General features: G+C 54.0%; 1 protein-coding gene across 1 annotated transcript in view; it reads right to left on the reverse strand.

Annotated features, from left to right (window-relative positions):
* Nucleotides 1-467: 467 nt before the first annotated feature.
* The window catches only part of Adamts14 (ADAM metallopeptidase with thrombospondin type 1 motif 14), an 82,467-nt gene continuing 57,099 nt past the window's right edge, over nucleotides 468-25,835 (reverse strand). Inside the window, exons 13-22 of the mRNA XM_046419850.2 lie at nucleotides 23,781-23,914; nucleotides 23,274-23,397; nucleotides 22,172-22,255; nucleotides 17,649-17,812; nucleotides 15,472-15,640; nucleotides 14,874-15,006; nucleotides 13,156-13,363; nucleotides 10,867-10,996; nucleotides 9,746-9,850; nucleotides 468-7,631 (exon numbers count right to left, since the gene is read on the reverse strand). Of these exons, the coding sequence (XP_046275806.1) occupies nucleotides 7,156-7,631; nucleotides 9,746-9,850; nucleotides 10,867-10,996; nucleotides 13,156-13,363; nucleotides 14,874-15,006; nucleotides 15,472-15,640; nucleotides 17,649-17,812; nucleotides 22,172-22,255; nucleotides 23,274-23,397; nucleotides 23,781-23,914 (1,727 nt within the window). The 3' untranslated portion in view covers nucleotides 468-7,155. The remainder of the gene's footprint in view (nucleotides 7,632-9,745; nucleotides 9,851-10,866; nucleotides 10,997-13,155; nucleotides 13,364-14,873; nucleotides 15,007-15,471; nucleotides 15,641-17,648; nucleotides 17,813-22,171; nucleotides 22,256-23,273; nucleotides 23,398-23,780; nucleotides 23,915-25,835) is intronic.

Genomic DNA, 25,835 nt, shown 5'->3' on the forward strand with positions numbered 1-25,835 from the left:
AAATCAGTAGTTGGCACTAGGATTTCATCTCACTCCTGTCAGAATGGCAATCATCAAGAATACAGGAAATAATAAATGTTGGCAAGGATGTGGGGGAAAAGGTACACTCACACACTGCTGGTGGGACTGCAAATTGGTGCAACCACTCTGGAAAGCAGTATGGAAATTCCTCAGAAAACTGGGAATGAAATCACCATTTGACCCAGCTATCCCACTCCTCGGTTTATACCCAAAGGACTTAAAATCAGCATACTACAGTGACACAGCCACATCAATGTTTATAGCAGCTCAATTCACAATAGCTAGACTATGGAACCAACCTTGGTGTCCCTCAATAGGTGAATGGATAAAGAAAATGTGGTACATATACTCAGCTTTAAAGAAGAGTGAAATTATGGCATTTGCCAGTAAATGGTAGGAGTTGGAGAATATCATGCTAAGCGAAATAAGCCAATCCCACAAAACCAAAGGCTGAATGTTCTCTTTAATATGCAGATGCTGATTCACAATAAGGTGGAAGCACTTAGATTAGGTAGAGGGACGTGATGGGAGGGAAGGGGAGGGGGTGTGGGGATAGGAAAGACAGTAGAATGACACAGACATTATTACTGTATGTACACATGTGACTACATGACCAATATGATTCTGCAACATGTACCCTCAGAAAATGAGGGTACATATCATATCCCATCTATGTATGATTCATCAAAGTGCACAAATGCATTCTACTGTCATGGATAACTAATCAAAACAAATTAAAAAGTTAATAAAATAAAAAAAAAGAAGAAAATCATTAGCTGGGTCTTCCAACGAAGCCCCAGAAACACCTGGTCCTTGCTCCTCAAGGCCTCAGCCGAGGTGGACACCACAGTCCCCATCCTCATTTACAAGGTCACTGGTGTAGGAGAGCCTTGCTGGCAGACCTGCCCTTCCCAGCAGGCCCTGGTGTGTCCAGCCCCCTGCACCCGTTCCCTGACGCACTGCCCTCATGCACCCTGGCCTCCAGGCCCCACCGAGGCAGCTCAAGTGCTTCCCACCTTGTCCCGGCTGGCCCCGTGGCCCAGGGAGCCTCCAGTCAATCACTGTTTTATAGAAGCAGCTGGGCCCCGGCCAGGGGAAGGGTTTTGCCCGCACTCACAGCAGGGTGATCTGTGAACTGTGTTTTATTGCGTTGTAAGTCACAGGAAATGAGCAGGGGAACAATTCAGCCATTGCAAAAAGTGTCTGGTGACGGCTCAGCTTTTGTCTAGTGGCCAGTGCTGTGGTTCCTTGGCCGAGGGGAAGGAGGGCAGACTCCATGGCTCCAGAGCCAGGCTCGGCCACTCCCTCTTTTCTTGGAGCGGTTTCCAGCCAGAACATTAGATTTGGCACTGTCTTCTGTCCTGGGAGCCTCAGGTCTTGTTCTTTTTGCAAACACTGTCACTTCCTAGGTAGCAGGGGCTGTCCTCCGTACAGAGTTCCAGGTGTGTATTTTGTCAGCTGTGTGGTCTCTCCCTAGCTGACAATATGGAGATTAGCTCTACACTCTTCTGGCTGTGTGACTTTAGATAAGTGGCCCAATCTCTCTGAGCCTCAGTTTCTTCATCTGGGAAATGGGGACAATAAGAATACCAACTTCGAGGGTTATGGTAAGAATCTAGTGAAACATTAGGTCAAGGGCATAACATAGTGCCTGGCACAAGTCTCTGCTGAATATAACATCAGCATGTGTTCCCCAGTGCTGGAATTAATCTAGAACAAAAGCCACATTACTAGTACCACGCCACCTTCCTGACAACTTGTTATACGGGGGAAAGGGAACATTTACAAAGGCTGTCACAGCCACCTCCATGGAGCCTTCACGGCTGGAGATCAGGCCAGAGGTGGTTGTCCCCCGTCTTGCAGGTTTGGAGGCAGCCACGGCCTCCTTCCCAGACCGTGCTCCACCTCCTGCATCCTGCCCAACACATGGGGGAGCTCAGCTGATGCTGAGGATTCAGAAAGCCCTGGAATGTCCCAGCTCCTGGGGACATGGTCATGAATGCCAATTCTTGCCATGCAGATGGCAAATTCACAAGGTTCTGGAAATAGCATCTGTTCGGATGCCCAGGTCTTCTTCTGTAGGTGTTTTGAGAGAAGATAAAAATAAAACTTTTCCATGTTTGGGGTTATTGCACCATTGGAGAGACTACAATCTGAACAACAATTTGTAGGAGGCAGTTTGGAAACACATATGGAGTAATTTTGAGATGCAGTTTTGGTGCATTCTGCACCCGGTGAACTCTCCTTAGGTGTGATAAAAGTTTTCCCTACCCCACTGTTTATGATACCAAAATTGTGACATAACCTAAATTGACAGTGCTAGGGGATTGGGTTAAATAAATGATCACTTAGCCATAGGGTAAGGTACTGTGTGGTCATTAGAATTGCAGATGCAGCTCGACTTGTTTCAGGGTGGAAATGTGTCCTTATATTATTGTGCAGTGGTGGGGGGAGGAGACAAGTTGCTGATGGCCTTAATAGCTGGTTGGTGTGTGTGTGTGTGTGTGTGTGTGTATGAACATACACCTAAGCACACGTATCTAGAAGGGTGATCAAATTGTTAATGTGGTTTTTGCTAGATTAAAAAAAAATTGATTTTTTTATCATCAAGTTTTAAATTTTGTCAATAATAAACACATAATTTTTTTTCCTGGGCTTTTGTTGTTGTTTTGGTACCAGAGATTGAACCCAGGGGTGCTTAACCACTGAACCACATCTCCAGTCCTTTAAAATTTTTTTTGTTTTGTTTTGAGACAGGGGTTCTCTAAGTTGCTTAGGGCCTTGCTCAGTTGCTGAGGCTGGTTTTGAACTTACAATCCTCCTGCCTCATCCTCCAGAGCTGCTGGGATTATGGGTGTACACCACCACGTTCAGCCACAAATATGTAATTTTTTCATAATTTTTTAAAAGAGAGAAGAAAGTGGGGTACAGGCCCAGGAGATATCAAGTTAGTGACAGCTGGGTCCCCAGGCACTGACCAGCTACGTTCTTACCTGTCCTTTCTCTTCCTCATCCCTCCACCCTGGGTGTCCCCACCTTTGCCCAAGCCTCAGGCACCTGAAGCCAGGTAGGGAATAGGGGCTTCTAAGAAGATCCCACAGAGTTCCAGGTCAGGTGATGCAGACTCTGTGCTGTCCCTGCTTCCCCTGCCACCAAACCCAGTGGTTTACAAAAAGAAAGAGTCCAGAGGCCAAACTGCCCCTTGGAGACCAGGCTGCTCCCCAGGAACAGGACAAGGCTCAGCTGCCCGTCTTCTCCCACTGGAGGAATGGGAAGGCGAGTCCTCGCTGCGCTCCAGCCCTTCCTATCCTCTCCCACCAAGAGCCCACAGGGCTTGTTAGGGAGACCCAAATGAAGTCACAGGCCAAAGTCCCAAAGAAGCCTGCTGGACGAAGAAGACAGCCTTAGTGGAGGCCCGGGTAAGGGAGGCCCATTCTGCACCTCGATCACCTGGGGAAGCGTTGCATCCTAACAACAGCAGGGCTGCTGACTTGTGAACACGGTCTACTGTAATGTCGACAATCACCCTCTTCAGTGCAGCGTTCTCTGTGATGCTGCAGAGATTTGGGTATACCCGTGTCTGCTGTTCGTGGTGCTCCTGGAAATGGATATTGCTTTTTAAACTTTCCCTCTGAAACTTGGTCAGGGTCTCAAGAAGGCCAGGACTGTCCCGGGCCTCCTGTCCTGACTTATATTTTTCTTAGGCCTGCAGAGGAGAGCCACGGTTGGGCACAGACTCCTCTCGTGGCAGGGGCTGCCAATGTCTCTAAAGGACACATTTACTATTAAACCTCTATCAACATTTCAGGTGGATCTTCTTACCTGCTCTTAAGGCAGGTAAGAAACACCATAATAGCGTGCAGACCTCTTAAGGCAGGGCAACGCTGCCCGTGTCCTTGTCACCCTTTGGAATTAAGTTTACTTGCTTGCTTTATAACCTCAGTTCTGAGGGTCTCAAAGAGAACTTTGTAGGTTATCAGGTTTTATTCATTATTAAGGTAGAGTGAGGGTTTTTTGTTTGTTTTGTTTTGTTTTTCTCAGTGCTGGGGGTGGACACACAGGTCCTTGTGCATGCTAGGTCCACGCTCAGCTGATGAGCCACATCCCCTGCCCTCAGGCAGGGTGTAGGTAACCTGCCATCAGGGTCCCAAGGCCCAGGCTGCCTGCCCAACACCTTGGAGCTACAGGAGGGGGGCCAAAGAGAGATTGGAGAAGGGAGAGGACCCCACAGGCTGAGGTCAGGGGCTCTGGGGCAAGTTCCCCTATCCCCAAGGTGATTGGATCCGTAATCCCTATTTAGGAAAACCCAATGATCCATCCCACCCCAGGAGGCACCCACGACACCATAATAGCCTGCATTTGCTGTCTCTCTATCTTGGTTCTTCCACAGAGAGGCAAGGCAAATAAATGCTTTCATTCTTCTCTTTCGGATGAACAGAGGGGCCCCGGGCCCTCCAAATGCTAGAGTCCTGAAGTTCCCAGGCAATGTCTCCTCCCCATACTGGGCTCCGTGGGCCTGGAGCTCCAGGGCAGTTCCTCAGGATGGCTTCTAGAATCTTCTTCCTCCATGCCCATGTTGCAGCTCTGCTTCTAGATGTTAAGCTTCCGCCAGAGATGCTAATTAGTGAGGGTTTCCAGTGCTTTAAAATATAAATTTCTGACCCACCACCCTTGCTCCTTGTCCCTACAATAGCAATGATCAGTGGTCACTGCCCAGAGGACTATGGGAAAAAAGGATTCTTAGGGGAATCTGGCTCGGGAGGGAAGAGCGCAGTGATGGACTGGCAATGTCTGCCTTGGGCACAAGATGGGAGACACATCAGCATAGGGTTTTCATGTGTTGTCCCTGCCCAGGCAATGGACCAGCACTGCTGTTAGAGCTGGGCTACGGGGGCACTTAGAAGGCCCCCATCCGCCCATACGACCTCTTATGGCAGAAATTGTACTGGGCCAAGGGACACTCCCATCCAGGGCCCATGTTCTCCATCTTAGCAGGCCCACAGAATTTCCTGCCTCAGCCATCCTGAGGCAGCCTCAGGGTCCTATGCCAGCACCTTCCAACGTCAGTCCCCTTGGGGTGTGACTGGGTCACCACATGCGTTCTCTGAGGCCCATGTGGCCACCATTTGCAAACAGGTAGCTCTCAAGGAGGGGTTGTCTGCTGAAGGATGTAAATGGCACTTGGCCATGAGGTCTGGGTTGTCCACAAACACGTTCAGTACTTGGAGGTGGGAAGAGAAGGGGCATGTGCTCTGGGAACAAGGGTCTCTCTACTCTTTGGATCAAGAGTTAGAGTGAAGTGTTAAGAAGGGAACTGTGTATGTGCAGAGAAACAGTGTGGTGACTGATTAGTGATGTCTGACACGGGCAGGGCGGGGTGAGGTGGGAAGGGCACTTTTAAATTGCATAGCGGGCTCACCTAGAATCCACTCCTGCCGGGACCCCTCCCAAGGAAAGAGTGTGCATCACCTTTCAAGGAAGCCGCCTCATGCAGGTTTGGAAAGCTCTGGCCATTTAAATACTTATCTCACTGTGGAGCCCCAAACCACCTCCCAGGCATCACCACCCTCTGAGTGGTGCTTTGCCCAGGGCTGCGCAGCTCCATCAGGTCCCCTCCCTGTCTCCACCCCCAGATCTTGCCACAGCCCAGCCTGAGAGCTGGCTTCACTGTCTCCTTCCTCCAAAACAGAGGAAAAAAGCACACACACACACACACACACACACCAGCACTTTTGGGGAGGTTAAAACAAATCACCAAGAGCAATGTTAATAAATACACGACACTGTGAAGACCTGACCTCCCAGGCCAGGGGCTCACACTTCCCAACCCAGGCCCAGCTGGCTCTCACAGGAATGTTCGGCGTGTGCCCAGCAGTCTATGGAGGGGACCCCCCAGAGCTTCTGTTCTCCAGGAGGTCCCAGGTCAGGGCCCAGTGCTCCCCTCCCACCAGCCGGGGAAGGCATGAACCCACAAGCACCTCTTCCCCTTGAAGGGTCTGAGAGAGACCCTCCAGCACCTTGGAGTGAGGACCCCCAGGAACAGCCTGAAAACCTGAGAGCCAAGGGGCCGAGGACTGGTACCTGCCCCTTGGAGGTGGCCAGGAGGCTGCTGACCTGACTGAGGCCCTATAGCACCAGGGGTCGATGTGTCCCCCCACCCCAGCATGGGACAGAGCTGGCATCCTGGTCTTGTCATCCCCAGAGCCTGGCTGGGTGGACTCTCTCCGCCTGGGAGCCCCTTGGAGCACCAGGCCTCTGGCTGAGCTCCAGTCAGGTGGGAGAGACCCCTGACTCCAGAGGAGTGGGCTCTGACGGAGGGACACGGCCTAGGAAATCCCGTCTCCTCCGTGTCCCAAGCCAGGCCCTCCAGACCCTGGAGTGAGGACTGAAGTCGCCGTTCCTGGTCTCGCCAGGGATCAAGCACCAGTTTGGAGACTCCTGATGAGGACGTGGGGTCAGGGTGCCCTGGGCCCTCTTCTCTGGACATCTGGGTATGCAATTGCAAGGCCAATTTGTAACCTGGAGTCACCATAAATAGAAGTGACATCCGCAGAGACACAGTGTGGCCACAAGTGCTGCTCTCCAGCTGGCAGAGGTGAGTGGCCTCTGCCTGGCCTCAGCCAGGGGAGCTGCAAGGGGAGCTGGACCTGAGACCAACGCACTTGTCGCCTGCCACCCTGCAGCAGGGAGCCTCCCCACCAGGCTCACCCTGGCCCCTTCCTCAGCCTGCCCTCGGAGGAGCCCCCCAACTTCCCTCGGCCCCACTCTGCCTTTCTGGGGCCTGCACGGGGGCCCCAGCAGCCCTAGGAAAGCAGAAGCCCTACAGCTCCCAGCATGGGCTTCGGTCCTGCCTGGGCCCAGGGCTGTGGGGAGGGACCGTTACCAACCCTCAGTCCTGGCGGGAGCAACCGCAGGAGGCCCTGAGAGGTCCCGTCTGGGCCCGGCTGGCTGAGGTATCCCACCCCCCAACGTGGGGGAAAGAGCCTCACGGCCCCAAACAAGAACCAAAAGGCAAATAACTTAAAAAAGGAAGCCTGCGCTTGCCCCTGTCCCTCAGGGTGTGTCCTCTGAGCTGGGGACACTGGGGCAGCACACAGAGTGTAAACATGACTGGCCGGAGGGGTGTGGCATGGCTCATGTCACCGGGGAGGTGGCAGGAAGGCCAGTGCCTGGATGCCTTGGTTCCTCCCTGGACTGTCCTGGGCCCTCAGAGGCTGGCACAGGTGGCTGGGTCCAGCCCCAAGGTGGTCCCTGAGGAGTGGTAGGGGAGGTGCCCCCAAATGCTCTAGGGCTCAGAGTCTGGGAGGCTGAGGAGCCCCTGTCCCGTGGTCCCGGGAGCTGGGTGGGTCGGCCTTGCTGATGGTCGTCCAACTCTCCCGGCCCCCTGGTGGGCTCCACAGCCTCCGGAGTGGCCTTGGGTTCTGGTAAGGAGGTCCCAGGAGTGGAGAACGGAGGAGGTGAGGCTGGGCTGGGGTCCGGGCTAGTGGCGGGGCCCGAGGCCTTCTTGGTGCAGGATTCGCAGCACAGGCGGTGGTAGCCAGGGATGGTGCAGTAGCGACCGAGCACTTCCAGGTGGCAGAAGATGGACCTGTCCCCCGCACAGGGCTCCACTGCATACACAGCACAAGGACCAAGGCCAGGGCGTGCCCGTCAGCCAGGTGACCCTGCCACAGGGCCCCACCTCCCGCTCACCCACACCTGCCTGCCCTCCAGCCCCTACCCTGCCAGACTCACTACAGGGCTTTTCCTAGAGGGGCCACCACCGGTCCCCAGACAGGACAGAGCCCTCCTTTGTGGGCTGAAATGGTGGTCTCAATGTGCACCCCCTGCACACAGCATGGGCCTCCCCTGGCGCTGGGTGCCCAGGTAAACCATCAGGCCCACCAGGAACTCTGAGCCCCTGCAGTGCTTTAACAGAACCCTCCAGGGACTCTGATGGGGGACCCGAGAGCCGTGCTCAGCGCAATTCATCGCAGGCCGTCCAGCGGAATTGAGGGGAGCCTCACAGACAGCCGTGCCTGCGCTCTTCCCAGAAAACCTGGGCACAGAGGCGCTTCCAACCTGTAGCAGAGAGTGAGAGCCCCGTTCTGGATGGAAGTGGGACTCCCCACCCCCGACTCTCAGTCAACCCAGAGGACTCCGACCCCTTCAGGCGCTGCCAGGCTAATGTCCAGGGATCTCACACCTGGAACAAGCAGATGGACATTCGGCCACATCCGGGACAGCTGGGTCATTAAGCTCTCTACCACTGACTCTGGAGTGAGGCAAATCAAGGCTCAAATCCAGGCTCTGCCACTTAACAGCGGTGAAACCTTGGGGAAAATCCCTTAAATTCCCCAAGCCTGGTTTCTCCACCTGTAAAATGGGGATCGAGCTGCCACGTCCCAGTGAATGACAACACTGCATTATAATAAACACCTGGCACCGAGGAGCGCTCCCCGTCCTAATTTGCTTTGCTTTAAATGCATCTCGAATGTTTCTGTGATTAATCCAGGTAGGTGTCTCTAGGCGGAACAGGAAGACAAGAGCAGAGAGGGCTACTAATTTCGGCCAGAGAACACCGTGGGTGGTGGGTAGGCTACGGGAACAGATCACAGAAAACGGAAACCCAGTAGCCTCTAGATGGCGCCCAAGTTCCAGGACCTTCCTCTTCGCTTTTGGGAAGAGGAAGGAACCCTAGGAAATTGCCCAGCTTGAGCCTGAGCATAGGAGCACAGAAACAGAGAAGTTCAGGGATTTCCCAAGGTCACACAGCTATCTGATCCTCTTACTAGGAGCTGAGGTCTGATGTTTCTGCCACTCACTTTGTCAGACCCTGGATCTTGGGAGAGAAAAAGAGAGAAAACCTAAGAAGGGAGCAAAAAACATAAATCCTGCCATATAGCAGGTGCTCAGCAAATCTTTCTTCATGGAGGAATGAATGGAGAGATGGGAGATGAACTGACAGGCTCCTGGACATGAAGCAGAAAGAAACTGCTATTCCTATTCTGTTGGCCAACAGCTGGGTGGGGGGCGTTCCTTCATTTAATTTTTTCAAGAGCCCTACAAAGGGGTGACCTATAGTTGCTCATCCAAAAATCTTGGATCCAGCTGATTCGGAATTGGGACTTGGGCAAGGGGGGGGGTAGTCAGAAAATTAGTCCTCTGTGTATTCATATTATAGAACATCCTCAATAGACTGATAGATATCCCCTTGTAACCAAATATAGCAAAGTTTCAATAGCAAAAGACTAAGTCACCTCATTAGGTCTGGTCTGATTTTGCAACAAAAGGAGTTTGCACAAAACTCAGGATAAAAACTTTTCTAAGTTTCTTTGTGTGTGTGTTGTACTGGGGATTGAACTCAGGAGTGCTTACCCACTGAGCCACATCCCCAGTGCTTTTTTGTACTTTATCTAGAGACAGGGTCTCACTGAATTGCTTAGGGCCTCACTAAGTTGCTGGGGCTGGCTTTGAACTCATGACCCTCCTGCCTCAGCTTCCCGAGCCCCTGGGATTGCAGGCGTGTGCCCAGCTTTTCCTAAGCATTTTGGAACCCCAGATAAGAGGTTATGGACCAGTACAGGACCATCCCACTTCCCAGCTGCAGACTTGGAGGCTCAAGAAGCTGAGGCCACACAGACAGATGTCAGGCTGGGTCTGCTTTACTACTTGGCCCATGCTTGGATGCCTGGGCCCCCTGAAAGGTTTGGGGAGTGAGGGAGGAGTCCATTCAGTCACCTACCTGATGCTATCCTGTTCGTGGGAGGTGACGGCCCTGACTGTGGTGCCCACTGCCCCTCTGGAGTCACAGGCTCCTTGGCCTTCACTGTGGAGTTCTGGAGGTTTCCTGGGAGCAAGGAGAAGCAGCTCTAGTACAGGTGAGCACCCCCTATCCAAAATGCTAGAGACCAGAAATAGTTCACAGTGTAGATGATTTCAGATTCCGCAATATTTTCATGCACATAATGAAATACATTGGTGAAGACACAAGTCTAAACACGAGGTTCACTTGTTCCTTGTACACATGGTGAGAGGGTAACTTTACACAATATTTTTCAGATAATTTGGGGAATGAAAGTTTGTGTATCACATTCCCCTTGAGGATGCTATGTTCTACATAGGAATTTTTTATTTGTATGTTTGTTTATTTTTGCAGCACTGAGGATTGAGCCCAGGGGTACTCCATCACTGAGCTACATCCACAGCTCCCCAGCCCTTTTAACTTTTATTTGAGACAGGGTCTCACCGAGTTTCCCAGGCTGGCCTCAGACGTGGTTGTTTTGTTTGTTTGGTTGGTTTTTATCTTTATTTTGTTTATTTATTTTTATGTGGTGCTGAGGATTGAACCCAGGGCCTCGCACATGCTAGGTGAGCGCTCTACCGCTGAGCCACAACCCCAGCCCTGAACTTGGTTGTTTTTTGTTTGTTTGGTCCAGGGATTGAACCCATGGGCACCTAACCATGGAGCCACATCCTTAACCCCCTTTAAAAATATTTATTTATTTTGAGGCTGGATCTTGCTAAATTGCTTATAGCCTCACTAAGTTGCTGAGGCTGGCCCTGAATTTTTGATCCTCCTGCCTCAGCCCCCTCAGTGGCTGGGGTTATAGGTGTATACCACCGCGCCAGGCTGTGCATCTGAGTTTTGACCACGGCTTGCCCCATGAGGTCAGATATGGACTTTTCTCCTGTGGCATCATGCCAGCACTCAAAACGTTTTGGATTTTAGAGCACTTTGGATTTCATATTTTTGGATTAGGGATGCTTAGCCTATATCTGGGATTCCTAAGGGCCACAATCCAAGGCAGGTCTGGGTGCAAGGTCAAGGCCTTGCTGGGCCAGGCCTCCCCATCCCCGGCTCACCTCCACAGGCTGGCAGGCTGCAGACCTGGACAGTGTCTGGCTTGTCCCCCTCACACTGGCCAAGGCTGTTGGTGTTGGTCCTGCACACCACCTGCCGCTGCTGGATGCCCTCTCCGCAGGTGGCCGAGCACTGCCAGGAAAGGGCAGGGGCCAGGACAGCGCCAGGCAGGACAGGTGGAAGGAGAGACAGAGGGTGGACCAGTGAGCTCAGAATCCAGCTAAAGCCCAAGGACAGAAAGGTACAAAGGAGGGTGCCACGCCTTCACCTGACCAAAGGGACTTGCAAGGACTGCTTCTAAGGAGCCTCACCTGGCCACCACACCATTGTCAGATTGTCCTTAATCAGTGATGAAGACCAACTGAGCCGAGCTTGGGACTCCAAAGACCCTCCCACAATCTCCATGGTAAATTCTCAGCTCGGGAGGGGACTTCTGGGACCCCCTTCCAGCTACTACCACCTGTGTTAATTGAGCCTGGTCTATGCTCCTCCTGGTCGTCGTCGTCATCCTCCTCCTCCTCCTCCTCCTTCTTCGTTTTTTAATATGTTTAGTTGTAGTTGGATACAATACCTTTATTTTATTTATTTATTTTTATGTGGTGCTGGGGATCGAACCCAGTGCCTCACACGGGCCAGGAAAGCGCTCCACCCCTGAGCCCCAGCCCCAGCCCTGTGCCTGGGTTCTTAAATATTTTGTGTATCCCCCTAGCAAGCTCCCCTGCAGCCCACCCCATGGAGTGACCTAGGCAGGATGATTTACTCGATGGCACCTTGTTAAGGACACACAGGAGCCTTAACTAGCAGCCTCATTAGTTCAGTTCCCAACTCTGTCAATCAAGAGACCTAAAGGACAGGATCTCTCTGGCCCCTTCTAGCTCTGACATGCCATGATCTTGTGACTCAGTTTACCCCACTTGTAGAGGTCTGCCCAATGTCTCCTTCCCTGTCAGGGACAGGCATGAGTGCCAGGAGCAGAGGTAACAGGTATCAGGGGCTCGGGCTGTCACACACGCCACCTCCGGGTCGGACATACTTCCTACTCTGATAAATGGGTCACGGGGTGGGGGGGTGGGATTCTGGGGTGGAGAGGCAGGCCCCCAGGGAACAAGGCTGCCCAATCAGGTCACATTTTAGGCACTGACCACATCCTCCTAGAGCAGGACACGGGAGAGCCTGCAGAGCTTACTTCTCATCCTGGAGCATGTGACCACTGGGTGAGACACAAGGGTCCCCGGGCCACAGACAGCCACGGGACGACCATGGCTCCTCCCCCCAGGATGAATAATGACCAAGAGCAGCCTCCAGACCTGAGTGTTTACCAGGCTCACCATCCGTTTTCTCTCTGAGGCCTTGGAGGACTAGCAATCTTTATTTTATATCAAAATGAATGAAGCTATATGTTATGGAGATAAATATAAAATCTACACAAGTAGGGATTTTTGTCTTTTATTTACTTTTGCTTTTTTATTTGTATTGGTACTGGGGCTGGCACTCAGAGGCCCTTACATGCTGGGCAAGTACTCTTCCACTGAGCTGCACCCGAGCCCTGGGTAGGGGGGTTGGACTCTCTTTTTCTTTAGGTACCGGGGATTGAAACTAGGGGGCTTAACCACTGTGCTATATTCTCAGCCCTTTTTATATTTTACTTAGAGACAGGGTCTTGCTGAATTGCTTAGGGTTTTGCTAAGTTACTGAGGCTGCCTCTGAACTCGTCATCCTCCTGCCTCAGCCTCCTGAGCCTCTGGGATTACAGGTGTGCACCACCACGCCTGGTGGGATTAGACTCTTTAAGAAGACCCGGTTAATACTCTTTCACGTAGGCCCTCCCTGACCACCCTCTGTCCTTGTCCTGGGTCACATTCCCTGTCACCCTGCACAGCTCCACCTGGATCTGTACTCTCGACCTTTGTCTACTCTGTCCCCCATCTGGACGGTGAGCTCCAGGAGGGCGAGGATCTTGCCTGGTGCTCTGTTCCCGGCATTCCTGTACAATGCCAGCATGCAGCTGGCGCTCAGCATGTAAGAATGTGCGTTCATCTGCTCATCTGGGGCTTGGGGACACGGACCCGTGCCTCCTGATGCTGTGTGAGCCTTAAAGGAAAGGGACACGCCCCACACGCGTGCCTGTGTTCGGGAGCCGTTCCATTTTGTTTTGAGAAAAACAGCATTAGATGCGAGGAGAGGTGTGGACGGGAGCTCTCTGCCTCCTGGGAGCCCCAGGAAGGCCCTTGAGCCTCTCCACTCAGGCTCCTCCCTTCCCAACCACAGCCAGCCTCCTGAGGCCAACTCACCTGGGACCAGGCTCCTGTCCGCCACTGGGCTGGGCAGGGCACGCGAAGGCAGGGCCTCCGGGCCTCAGGACGGTCACCAGGGCACACCTTGGCTGGCAGGGCTTTGCGAGTGCCATTGGAGAGGGGCAGCAAGCAGTGCACCTCCCGGGTCTGCACCCCCAGCTTCCCACAGCTCCGGCTGCAGGCACTCCACTCGTCGGTCACCCACCTGAGAGGGGGCAAGAGGCAGAGGGAAGGGGACCAAGAGAATGCTTCCCTCCAGGTGTCACCTCCACCCCAAGAAGGCCACACGGAAGGGGTGCAGGGTGGGTTTGAGCTTCAGAACGCTTGGGGCCAAGATGACCCTCCACCTGCTCTGCAGCTGCCTGGCTGGGTGACCTCAGGGAGGCCACTATTCTCCACCGCTCTGTCTCCTCATTGGCAAAACCAGAAAGAGGCATGTTTAAATTCTGCATCCCGCATGTCCTGGGGTCAGCTGTTAAGGCCACTAAGCCTCAGTGACACCCCATCTTTACATCAGGATATTTCAAAATCCCATAAATATTCGAGGCACCGTTCTGGGTCCTGAGACAGAGTAGTGCTCAAAACAGACCAAAGACATACTTCCACACAAGAGCAAGTGTGTAGTATGGTCATCACCACCCTCAGGGGGACAGCACCCGCAACTCCACGGGTGGTCTGCACATCTCTGAGCAGCAAAGCAACTTCCACCAGCATCTCAAGTGGCCATGGCCATCATCGGAGGAGACCGCTGGGTGGGGGTGTGGGAGGGGCAGCCCCGACACCTTCTCCCCTGAGTTTCCTGAGGTTTCTTTTAGTCAACTAGAGCTCTTTGAAGCACATATTCAAACTCAACCCCTTTCTTTAAAAAAAAAAAAAAAAAAAAAAGAACTCAAGATTTGGGGGTAGGGGACAGCCCACCCAGGACCCCAGGCTGGTTCACCCTGCATGCAGGCCCTGTGAGCACCACATTTGTGGGACAGTGATCTGAGTGACAGTGTAAAGGGACAAGTGGAAGGGAAGCACAGGGGCTGGTGATGAGGCTGTCCCTGGCACAGGACAGCTACAGCAGACTCTAGTGCCAGCCACCCAGCTCCTGCCCTGGCCCCTGATGGCATGTCCAGCCCAAGGTACAGGAGTGGCTCTAGTGTGGAGCCTCGGCCAGCACTCCTGCCCTGCCCCAGTCGTCCCGGGGGGCGGAGAGGAGAACGATGGACAAGGCCCTCTGTACCTCCCTATGGGCAGCTGCCCTTGGCCCTGTGTGGAGGCACAAGGGACGCCAGGTGGAGCTGAGGAGGTCCTGAGGCTTGATCCAAGGTCTGAGCCTGAGTCCTCCAAAAACCACTGCACTAACCTCTCCCTGAAGGTCCCTCCGAATAGCCCCAAGGACATGACCTTGTGCTCAGAAGAGCGTGTGCCCTCAGGCTAGGGAATCTTAATCAGGCTAGGCCATGTTGGGGCTGGCAGGCCAGGTCCCTAGACTCCTGATGACCAGACTGAGGAGATGGTGAACACTACCGTGACCAGAGCCAGGGGTCTGGAGGCACTGAAAACTTGTCACTGAGGGGAAGTCAGTGATTCTGAAAGCCCAGAGTGCATGGCCAGGCACAGAGGGGCAGAACCTGCTGCACGGGCTGTTCTCTCCCTGGGAGACCTGGCCACAGGCTGTCCCCAGGAGGCAGTGCAAGGCCAGGCTCCCAGAGTCCCTGAGCACTCACACAGGCTGAGAGCACGGGTGCTGGTTGCAGCGCCTGCGGATGGGCTTGGGTCGCTTCCTGTGGTCACACAGGTGTCTCTGCACCATGTGGTGATCGCGTCTTCGCCGGCATCCATATTTGGTGAACTGGATGCCTGTGGAGGGCAGGCTGCTGTGAGTCTGCTCCAGGCTCCCACTGGCCTGTCCAAGTCCTCAGGAGGGAACCTTCTGGAGATGCTGGAGACTCCTCCTACCTCCCTCTGGGCCCCACAGCCCCTCCGGCCTGAGCAGCTTTCTGCAGAATACCCTCCTTGATGGGTCTCCCACACTCCCAAGAAGGGCTGCTGGGGAAGTGGCTTTGGATGCCACCTGTCCCGCTGAGGAGAAGCTCTTGCAGGCAGGGTCCCCGGCCTGCAGACTGTTCCAGCAGCCCCTGGTCCCCGCCCCAAAGCCCTACCCAGAATGTTTCCACACACTGGAGATCTTTAAGGAGAAACTGAGGCATGAGGAGGGACGGTCAACGTCCAGTGGAAACATCACCCCCACGCTCTGCCTCCCCACTCCTCCCCACCGAGGCCGGGCTGCTCCCACAAGGAGCTGGAGGGTCAGGGGGTTGGTACCTCCTCCGCAGGCCTTGGTGCAGGGTGCCCAGCTCTTGAGCGCCCACTCATAGGTGTCCGTCTCCTCTAGAAGCACATTGTTGCTCCCGATGAGTGGCAGCAGGTCCTCGTGGATGACATACTTGTAGGCTAGGCTGCCGTGGGGGCCACCCTCAGTGGGGGGCAGTACCTAAAGGGAGACGAGAAGGAGGAGGTGGCACAGAACCAGAGAGAGAGGCAGGGCTGATAGAGGGGGTGAAGGGGCCAAAGAGAAGGACAGGGTCAGGATTGGGAGGGGTCGGCTCTGGGACTGGCAGGCGGGCAGGATTCACACCAGCAGCCAAGTGACAAACTTCTGCCCCCAAATTAAGCACCTACAGTGTGTCTTGGCCCTAGAGCAGCCCATGCTAGGCTCTGCGTGCTTTTCCTTCCCTGGGTTCTAGAGGGCAGGACCTGCTCCCTGACTGACCCCAGAAGATGGCCAGCCGATGCCAAATCCTTATCAAATAATGGATTGCAAATGCTTTCTCCCATTTCGTGGCCGGTCTTTTCCTTTCTTGACAGGACTCTTTGATGCACATAGTGTTTAATTTTTTGGAGGGGGTAGGTACTGGGGATTGAACTCAAGGCACTTGACCACTGAGCCACATTCCCAGTCCTATTTTGTATTTTATTTAGAGACAGGGTCTCGCCGAGTTGCTTAGGGCCTCGCCATTGCTGAGGCTGGCTTTGAACTCTCAGTCCTCCTGTCTCAGCCTCCCTAGCCACAGGGATTACAGGCATGCACCACTGTGCCCAGCTATAAGCTATAAGTGTTTAATTTTGATGAAGTCTAATTCATCTAGGTCTTCTTTTGTGGTTTATGCTTTTGACATCGAGGAGGACCCAAGGTCATGGAGATTTACCCCTCTGCTTTCTTCTAAGAGCTGTCTGGTTTCGGCCTCACATTTCAGTCTTTGATCTATTTGGATCTATTTTGAGCTAATAGCTGCCCGAGGGGTGAGGTGGAGGTACAACTCTGTTCTTCAGCATGTGAATGTCCAGTGGTCTCACCACCATTTATTGAAGAGACTATTTTTTTTTTCTCCTTGAACGGCCTTTGTGCCCTTGAAAACCAGCTGGCCATAGATCAATGGCTGGTCCATAAAAACAAATTGAATAGAAAAGTACTGTGTTGGGTGGAATCACCATGCCGACACTGACACCGGCCGAGCCTGCCCTCCAGGCTTCCCTGACAGGAGGGGGCCGCACAGGAAGAAGCCTACCCAGGGTCTCCCCGCCACCCAAGGTTTCTCCCCAAAACCCAAGGGCACGTGGTCACAGGTCTTATGGGCCAATCTGCTGGCCTAACAATGCCTGGTCCACAAGCCCTGGCCCAGGTCTAGGAAGGACGTGTGGGCAGAGAAGGGCCCCATCCAGGACAATGGCCATGTCCCCCTTTTTTTTAATATTTATTTTTTAGTTTTTTTTTTTTTTTAGGTGGACACAATATCTTTATTTTACATTTATGTGGCCCTGAGGATGGAACCCAGTGCCTCATGAATGTTAGGTGAGCGCTCTACCACTGAGCCACAAATCCCAGCCCCCATGTCCCCTTTTTAGGAGGCCAACACTGCCAGATAGCACCCCCTGGTCAGCTGCCTTCAAGTCCTGAGAAAGCGATGTCAGGACTCACAAACTGACCATGCCATGACGCACGCTGACTCTCAATGAAGCCAGGTGACCTGGGAGCCAGCCCTGGCCTCACCACACGCCTCTGACCAGAACCCTTTCCAATATTGCTATAAAAAACAGACTTCCTGCGTGTGACCTCCTGGGGTGTGACATTGAGGGGACAACCATTTCCTTTTCCCTCCTCACTTGTCATCCTGCCAGCTTGTGTGTGAGTGTGTTCACGTACGTGCTCTCCCACTCCACTACACCCTCAGCTCTATTTATCTTTTGAGAGTTAGAGGTGGAGGCTGGCCTTTAACTTAGGATCCTCCTGCCTCAGCCTCCTGAGAAGCTGGGATTACAGGGATACCCCACTGGGCCCCACTCACCCTGACAGCTTTTAAGCACAAATGAGGACCTGTCCCCAGAGGGTGCCATGGCCTCCTGCAGACACAGGAGTGGGCGCTTTCCTCTGGACTGGTGGAGTGGAGACGGTGAGGGGGTACAAGGAGTGGGCAGGGGCCACCTCAGGGAGCGGGGCTCACCAGGACAGCGATGGCTTCAGGCAGAGGCCCACTGGTCTTGAGGCTGTCTTTGGCGTCCTCCACCGTGTGCTCCCACTCCAGGCCCAGCGCGGTGAAGGTCCGGCCTGTGGCCTCCTTGCCCTTGGGGTTGAGGATGAAGCTGCCCGTGACCTGGTTCTTCACCACTGGCCGGGGGAGAGGGTCACACAGATTTCTATCCCCTGCTACGGGGGCCAGTGCATATGCCAGTCAAGGCCTTCCCATGGGGCCCTCAGGGCTCCTGTCCAGCTGCCCCGCCTCCCACCTGAGCCCTCTGTACACAGGTCAACCCAGTGTCCCCCTGCACGCGCTGTCCCTGCCTCTGGACCCTGCTGCACCACGGCTCCCCTTCGCTGCCTTCCCTGCATCCTGACTCACCTCTACCCACCACTAAGGCCCAGCATAACCCCCTCCTCAGATAGCCCAGCTCAGGGACGCTGCCCTCTCTGAAGCTTCTGTAGCAGAGCAGAGGCTGAGCCCAGGTTCTGGAGTCAGACTGACCAGGGGGAAGTTATGCTGCATGCCCGAATGCTGCCTCCGTCTCTCCACCTGTAAGATGGGACTGGTGATCGTCCTCAGTCCACAGGGCTGCTATGCCAGGCGGATACTAGCATACCCCACCCAGGGGCTGGGGGCTTCACAGGCTGTTGGTTATCACAGACGCCTCGCCCTTCCCAGCAGACTGAAGGCACAGCGCCAGCTCCCGCCCAGCACAGGGCCACAGGGAGCAGGAGGTTTGAGAATATCCATGAATTTCTATCCCTATATGTCCCAGTCCGTGAGGAACTGGCAACTTGTTACTAAAGAGGGTGAGTGGCAGGTGGGCGGAGTCGTGCCCAAGCAGAGGCCCGGCCAAGGCCGTGGGTGTTCCCTTGGCTACCCTAGAAGCAACCAAGGTAGAGGAAGGGTGGAAACATGGGACCCCAGCCCCTTAGCCAAAGAGTGAGAGGGGAAGCAAAGGATTGGCACCCTGGGGTGTCCGGAGGGAGGCCCTTCAGAGCCCCACCATCTAGATTAAAATGAGGGTAATCAAGCCAGGCACGGTGGCACATGCCCCAGTGGCTCCCGAGGCTGAGGCAGGAGGATCGTGAGTTCAAAGCCAGCCTCAGCAAGCAACTCAGTGAGACCCTGTCTCTAAATAAAATACAAAATAGGGCTGGGGTGTGGATCAGAGTTAAGCACCCCTGGGTTCAATCCCAGTACCAAAAAAAAAAAAGTGAGTAGTTGCAACCTAAGAGCTAACCACGAGCCGGTCATTCTGTTAGCTCTTGAGTGACCCCTTGCTGACATCCTAAGGGCCAGGCTACTACAATAAAGACAGGGGGTCTGAGGCTTCCTGCGGGCGGGGGTCTGCCCTGGCTGGAGGGAAGGCAGCAACCATAGGGAAGGGGGAGGGGAGCAGAGTGTCCCTTTCCTGGGAGCTGCCCCTCACCTCCTTCCCTCCAGGGCCTCTTCCACAGCTACCCAGTCCCTCCACCCTCAGACTGCCTACCCTAGTGCTAGGCAGCACCTTGGGCCAGGTTTCTGCAGCTCATGGCCACCGTCACAAACACTTGGCTGTATGTCCCTCATTCCAGGGGTGAGGTTGGGCCAGTGTGACTCTACACCCAGACTCAACTGTGCCCTGAGCCTCTTGTCACCACAGGCCACTACCTAACTTTTCTGAGCCTATTTCCTCAACTGCAAAAATGGGGTCACGGTTTCCTTCATAGACTGTCATGCGGCTCACATAAGATAATGGAAGAAAGAGGGTTCAAGTTTGGACAGAGCCCTGGCCTTTACTGCAGTGGCTACCAGAAGTCCTGGGCTTCTGCAGAGAGCACAGACCCTGCAGGCAATGTGCATACACACGCACACACACGCACACACACGCACACACACATACGCACACATGCGTCTACTCTCAGTTGTGTACCTACCGAGGGCCACCATGGACCTACACCACGACACAAATGGATCTCAGCCCTAAGGTTGCCCTGCTCCCTCTCCGTCCAGGATCCCAGAATGTTCTCACCTTCGCCTGGTCCCATGAGAACAGCTCAGCCACATGGACTGTTCCCCACCCGTGGGGATCAAGGACCTAGACTTCTGGAGGGTACAGGGGCTGACTGCTAATGCAGTCTCATCTGCAGGGAGGCAGGAGAGGCGTCTGGGGAAAACGTGCCTCCCCCCTGCCCCCGACCCAACACCATCCCCACATCCTGAAGATCTCTGAAGTGTCCCCAGGCTCATGCTACAGCACAGACCCAGACTGGCCCTGTCCCCACCCCCCAGGCTAACTAGAGCACACAGAGGGCCTGAGCGTCCATTCGTGCCTACGGCCTGTATGAACTGCATCCTTCCTGGGGCCTCCCAGAGCAGGTAAGGCAGACATCTTCTCCAGGGGATACGAGTTCTCCAGGAAGCTTCTTAAAATTTTTATAGCATTATATTAACAATAATCTAAAAATCTGGTTGTTGGCATTTTCATGATATTTGTGCTCACCAAGAAATGTCACGTTTCGTGTTAGTGTTTATGATGGAGAAGGTGCCAACCAGTGCGACCTGGGGGGCATAATAGGACAGAGGAGCCTCTGTGACAAACCAAGGTGACACTGCAGTGCTTGGGCCCTCTGTGAGGACTCTGAACGCAGGCGTGTGTTCAGAGGATAGCCCACCTGCTACCTGCTGCTGGTGGCCCCCAGGCCCTGCTCAAACCGTGGAGCACCACGTCTGCATCTCGGGTAGAGTTCACAGTGGCACAGTCCACCCTGGGAAGTGTGCAATTCAGTGACGCTTTAGAACATTCACCACACCACTGTGTGTCAGGGTTTAGGTGTGGTGACCCCCAAGCGCTCACACGTGAGACAACAAGAAGGTTTGGAGGAGAAATGACTGGGTTACAGCTTTAACCTCATCAGTCAATCCCTGCAGTGGCAGGGGGTGGCTGCAGGAGATGGGAACTGGGGCGTGGCTTTGGGGTATATATTTGTATCTGGCAAGTGGAGTCTCTCTCTGCTCTCTGATCATGATGTGAGCTGCTTCGCTCTGCCACACTCTTCCACCATGATGGTCAGCCTCCCCTTGAACCCCAAAGAGCTGGCGGAGCCAGGCTTCAGACTAAGAACTCTGAAACCGAAAGCCCTCAAATAAACTTTTCCTCCTCTCCAGTTGTGCTGGTCAGATCCTTTAGTCACAGCCATTGCAATTCCAGAACATTTTCATCACCCCCCAAAAGAAACCCAATACCCATTAGTTATTACCCATTTCCTCCCCGCGGGCCCTGGCCACCACAAATCTATTTTACATGGATGTGGATACGCTTATTTATTATTTTACTTTTGGTTCATGTGTCGTTGGGGATGGAACCCAGGGCCTTGCACACGCTAAGCACATACTTTTTACTACTGAGCTACACGCCCCCACCCCAAGGCCTGCATGCACTTATTTTTCTGACTGCCAATTTGGTTTCATCAAAACTAAAACAAAATAAATCAACAAAAATATCTCTTACATTATGTTAATATTCTTAGTTTGAATTATTTTAACTAATTTGAATCTTTTGATTTCTTTCAGGGTTCTAATTTTTAATCTGTCCTGGCTTCATAGCCCTGTGACCGTGACAAGCGTGGAGGGTAGACACCTCACATAGTGACTGTGTTTAAGTATCGTTATAACAGGAGTAACTTAAGGGTCCCCAGGGTGGAAGGCAGAAATGCTACAAGTTCCCCCTATTCCTACAGGCAAGGCCCCCCAGTACTGTGACTTGACCATTTCTCCCAGGCACAATCTGATTTTCTTCCCTTTGATCCTGAGCTTGGCTGTGTGACTTGGACCAAAGGGACATTGGAAAATTAGGGACTTAATAAGTACTTGCACCTTGAGGTTTGCCTTCTCTTGCTACTGCTGAGGACCACATGACAGACACGCTGTGAATAATCCCAGTTAGCTGTTGTCACATATGGCCCTGTCACCCTTATGACCCCAGCTGAGAACCAGCACCAACCTCACACGTCCTAGACCAAGTAGTCCCCAACTGACCTACCAGCTGACAGGATTTGCAAAGGTCCATCTAAGCAGCAGCAGAACCACCCAGCTGAGCCCAGCCCTGAGACTGACTCATAGAACTGTGAGCTCAGAAATGACTGTTGTTTGGAGCTACTGTTTTGAGGGCTGTCTGTTATGCAGCAAAAGCTGACGGATACACTCTGTGAAAATGGTTTTCCTTTAAAAGCCATCCACATGGACAAGAAGTTTTAACAGTGGTTTCCCCTGAGGGAAAAACAATCCCTGTGTGACAGGGGTGCAAGAGGGGGGGACTCTTAACTAGATTTCCTTGTAGAACTTCTGAAATTTGAACCATGGGACAAGTCACCCACTCAGCATATGTTTAGAAATAAAATAAAAGGGATGCTCTGTCCATCATTCAAGTCTGTGGATGTCCACCTGTCCTCTGTTCTCCCAGAATTCCTGGACCTGCGGGCAGGGCCTGGGGCCTGCCACCTCTCCCAGGACCCAGCACTCACCAATGCGGTGGGGGGCCTTCTCCAGCGCCTCGATCTGGATGTGCCTGGCACCTGCCGGGATCTGCACCAGTTTGACAGCTGCTCCTGCACAGAAGGTTCCAGAAAAGCAGAAATCTCCCTGAGTAGGTGGCCCATTGCCTGTCACCCCACCTTATTTACCTGCAGAGCCTCTCACTTAATCAGGAACATCTTACTTAACCCCAGAACCTCTCTGAACTTGTGTCCTCCTCGGCAAAGCAGGGATGGGACCTGCCCCCCCAGGGGGTCCAATGGCATGTCCCTATAAACACGTGGGCAAGGTGTGGCTACTATGCCCCCCTCCCTTGGCCCAGTCCTCTCACTTCTCCCTTTCCTCTCCTTTTCCCGCCTCTGGCCTCAGCTCCCCTTCTTTTCACACCTTAGAATACTAGAGGGATTTCGATGAAATAGGCCACAAGATCCCAGGTGGCTGTCTTGGGCCCCCATGGCCCTCCCACTCCAAGGCCTGGAAACAAGCCTTTCTCAGAGTTGCCAACCTTCTGCCGTCACATACAAGGAAAGACAAAGCAAAAGTATAGAATCCCCACCCCGGGGAAACAGGGAGATCTAGTTCACACTAACATGTAAAGGACTACTACCAGATGGCCTTTCCACATCGAGTTTGATCAGATTGGAGGTGGGGAGCCAAGGAACTCAGAGATACCAGGAGTCCAAAGCAAGAGGTACCACAGGTTTAAAGAAAATGAGAGAGGGGAGAAGGAGGAAGAGGAGGAAGTTGAGGAAGAGAAGAAGAAAGAGGAAGAGGAAGAAGAGGAAGACAGATGACCAATCTTGTGGCCTTGGCCACACCTTCAGACCTATCTGACCCTCGCCCCACTAACAGCCCTGATGCCAATGAGACGGCGGGGCTCCCAGCCCGACACACCGTCCAGCAGGAGGGCGCTTCTCTGAGATCCCAGGCCCAGTGTGCAGCCGCAGCACGCCCGAAGACGGGGTGAGGGCTGCTGCTTCTGGCTCACCAACCCCTGGGCAGCCTGGGGAGGTCTGGGGACAGGTTCGGGGGCCCCTCCACCCCACACTGAACCATGGCACAGATTAAGGAGGAGGGCCCCGCCCAGCTCACCTGCCTGCTTGGAGGCCTTGCCCAGGGTCCCCTTCACAGTCCTGCAGTGGGAGTTGTCACCGCCACAGACCCCGCACTTGTCATCAGCCTTCATGGACCCCACCTCCTTGTCACAGCCAACGGGCTGCGGCCAGAGGTGAGATGAGTGGAAAGAACACTGCACCCGGCCCCTGAAGCCCCTGGCTCCCTCCCTGGTCCCCAGGCCCTGGCCTAGAGAGGAACCTTAGGCAGAAAGGTATCCAAAGACAGGTCGCCCACAGATTTGCCATGTAACCTGGTCTTGAACCCCGTGTGGTGACAATTCTTGACATCTCCTCTCCCCTTGAACGGACTGGGCAGTAAATGACCCCTTCTAGCACCCCAGGGCTGTGTCAAGGACCAAGGGGGTGTCCTGAGTGCAGCAGGTGCAGGCATGCTTATCTTCCTAAGGAGCATGGGACAGGGACGGAGCCTCCCTCCAGTCTCCAAGAACCAGTAGAGGGTGGGTGACCTGGAGGGGGCACCCACCACACACTCGCCACGGGCACAGAGGCTGTAAGGGTCCCGGTAGCTGCAGCGCGTCCCGTCATGGACCACCTGGTTCATGAACACCACGTCTCCCGTGTCTGCCGACTGGCAGATGAGCTCACACTTCTGGGTGTCTGTGGGGAGAGATGCCACGGTGATCCCCCCCCTGGGCTTGCAGAGAGCAGGTAGCCCAGGGCGACATCAGCCTGCCATCAGCCTGTGGTGCAGCCAAGAAGCCCCCCACAACCCCATACACCACCCCCCACCAGCTCTGCACAGCGGGGGATCACTGTGTGTGGAGCCTGGGCAGAAAATCCCTGCTCTGATGCGTGCTAATTAGTCACGTCTCCAGTCTCCCAGGGCGAGTGCTTTAGCCTCTCACAGCTTATTTCATTATCCCTGGTCAGCAGAGTGCCACATCGGGATATTGAGAAAAATCAAGTGACAAAATCATACCCGAAATAATAAGCCAAGGCTTAGTGGCTGCTTCCCAGGTATCAAAGCCTACGCACACCCTGATGTACAACCTGAAATGCTTTTTGTGAAACTAACTCGTTTCACCCCAGGGAGGTAGATTCTAGAATGACAGAGGAGGAAATCGAGGAGGAGAGGCCGCACGGTGATTCAGCAGGACCTGCCCCAGCAGCCGAGCACACCGTGGTCTGACCCTGCATCTGAACACATTTATACACCTCAAAAGTGGTGGACAAGCCAGGCAGGCGGTGGGCTGGATTTGGATTTGTAAATGGAGCGGCAGAAAGGGAGGGAAGAGGGTTCTTTCTGCTTCAATCTATGAAAATGTCCTCTTCTCTATCTGGGCTGCTGATGACCTAAGAAGGAGGTTCCAGAGAAAACATAAACACTTGCTGTGCTTCTTAGAAAAAGCGAGACTGGGGGCTTAACCAGCTTCCTGGAATTTGTCTAGAAGTCCTGGGAAAGTCCAGCTGCCCAGGGCCTCCCAGCCTTCCCCTCCCTGCCCCATTTTGCTACTGACCAGACCTGGAAGCCTTCCAAGGCCAGCCTCTGTCTCCCACAGCCCATTTCTAAGGAACCTGTCTGGCTCCTGCTTCCAGATCCTGAGCTCCCAGGCCACTCAGCCAGCATTCGGGCCCCAGCCTGGAGCCCGACACACACACTGCCTTGGTTTCTCTGCACGGGAGACAGGCAGGGTCTTGGCCAGTGAGACCAGGCAGGAGGGGTCTGGGAATCCAGGGGAGCCAGCCAACTTCCACGAAACCCCCTGCAAGGGTGTGGCCATGACAGGCCCCTGAGGTCCCTTTCAATTTGAGGATTCTGTCATTCTAAACATGAGCCAGGGAACATGGGGTCCTGGGGTCAACCCTGGGCTCAGAGAATGAGAGGCCACTCTCATGGGAGCTGTCTGGAGCCCAGGGCGGCATGGCAAGCAGCATCTACCGACAGGGAAACACAGGAGCTTGGGGCAAGAGATGGGCTCCGGGGGCTGGGAAGGGCCCCCCCCCAGCCTGAAGGCTCTAAGATGCCATGAACATGGGGCCCCACAGGAGTATCCAACGCAGACAGCAACTGACACCAGCACGGTCCCCAAACTCTGACCCTCTGCGTGAGTGCTGAGGCCTGTGTGACCATCCAAGGCAGCATGGAGGGGTCCCTCTGCCTGCCTTTCAAATCACCTCCAGTGACCGCTGGAATGGAGACCTGGTCAGTACCAGATAAGAACCTGGCATGTGATACAACTGAGCTTCTGGGGACACTGGTCATGTGAAGTGAGAGGTGCCTGAAGCCCTGGGAAGGGCTGGGAGATCCCAGGGACAAATTCCAGGAAGTGATCTGAGCTCCAGCCTCACTTTTTCTAGGGAGCACAGTGTTCCTGTGTTCTCTGGAACATTCTTAGGACAGATGCTCACCCATGCAGGCAAGCACAGATGTCTGAAAGGCACCAGCCCCAACTTTAGCCTGCAGGATTCTACGGGCATCCCTGGGAAAAGCACCCCCCACCCTGCCCCAGGCCACTTGTATCTGCAGGGAAACCGTGGTCACAGCATGCGATCAAGGGATGGTCCAGATGGGGACCCC

This window comes from Marmota monax, unplaced genomic scaffold (assembly GCF_021218885.2).
Source record: "Marmota monax isolate L192 unplaced genomic scaffold, Marmota_monax_Labrador192_F-V1.1 WCK01_AAM20220418_F8-fsc00019, whole genome shotgun sequence".
Classification (NCBI taxonomy): Eukaryota; Metazoa; Chordata; class Mammalia; order Rodentia; family Sciuridae; genus Marmota; species Marmota monax.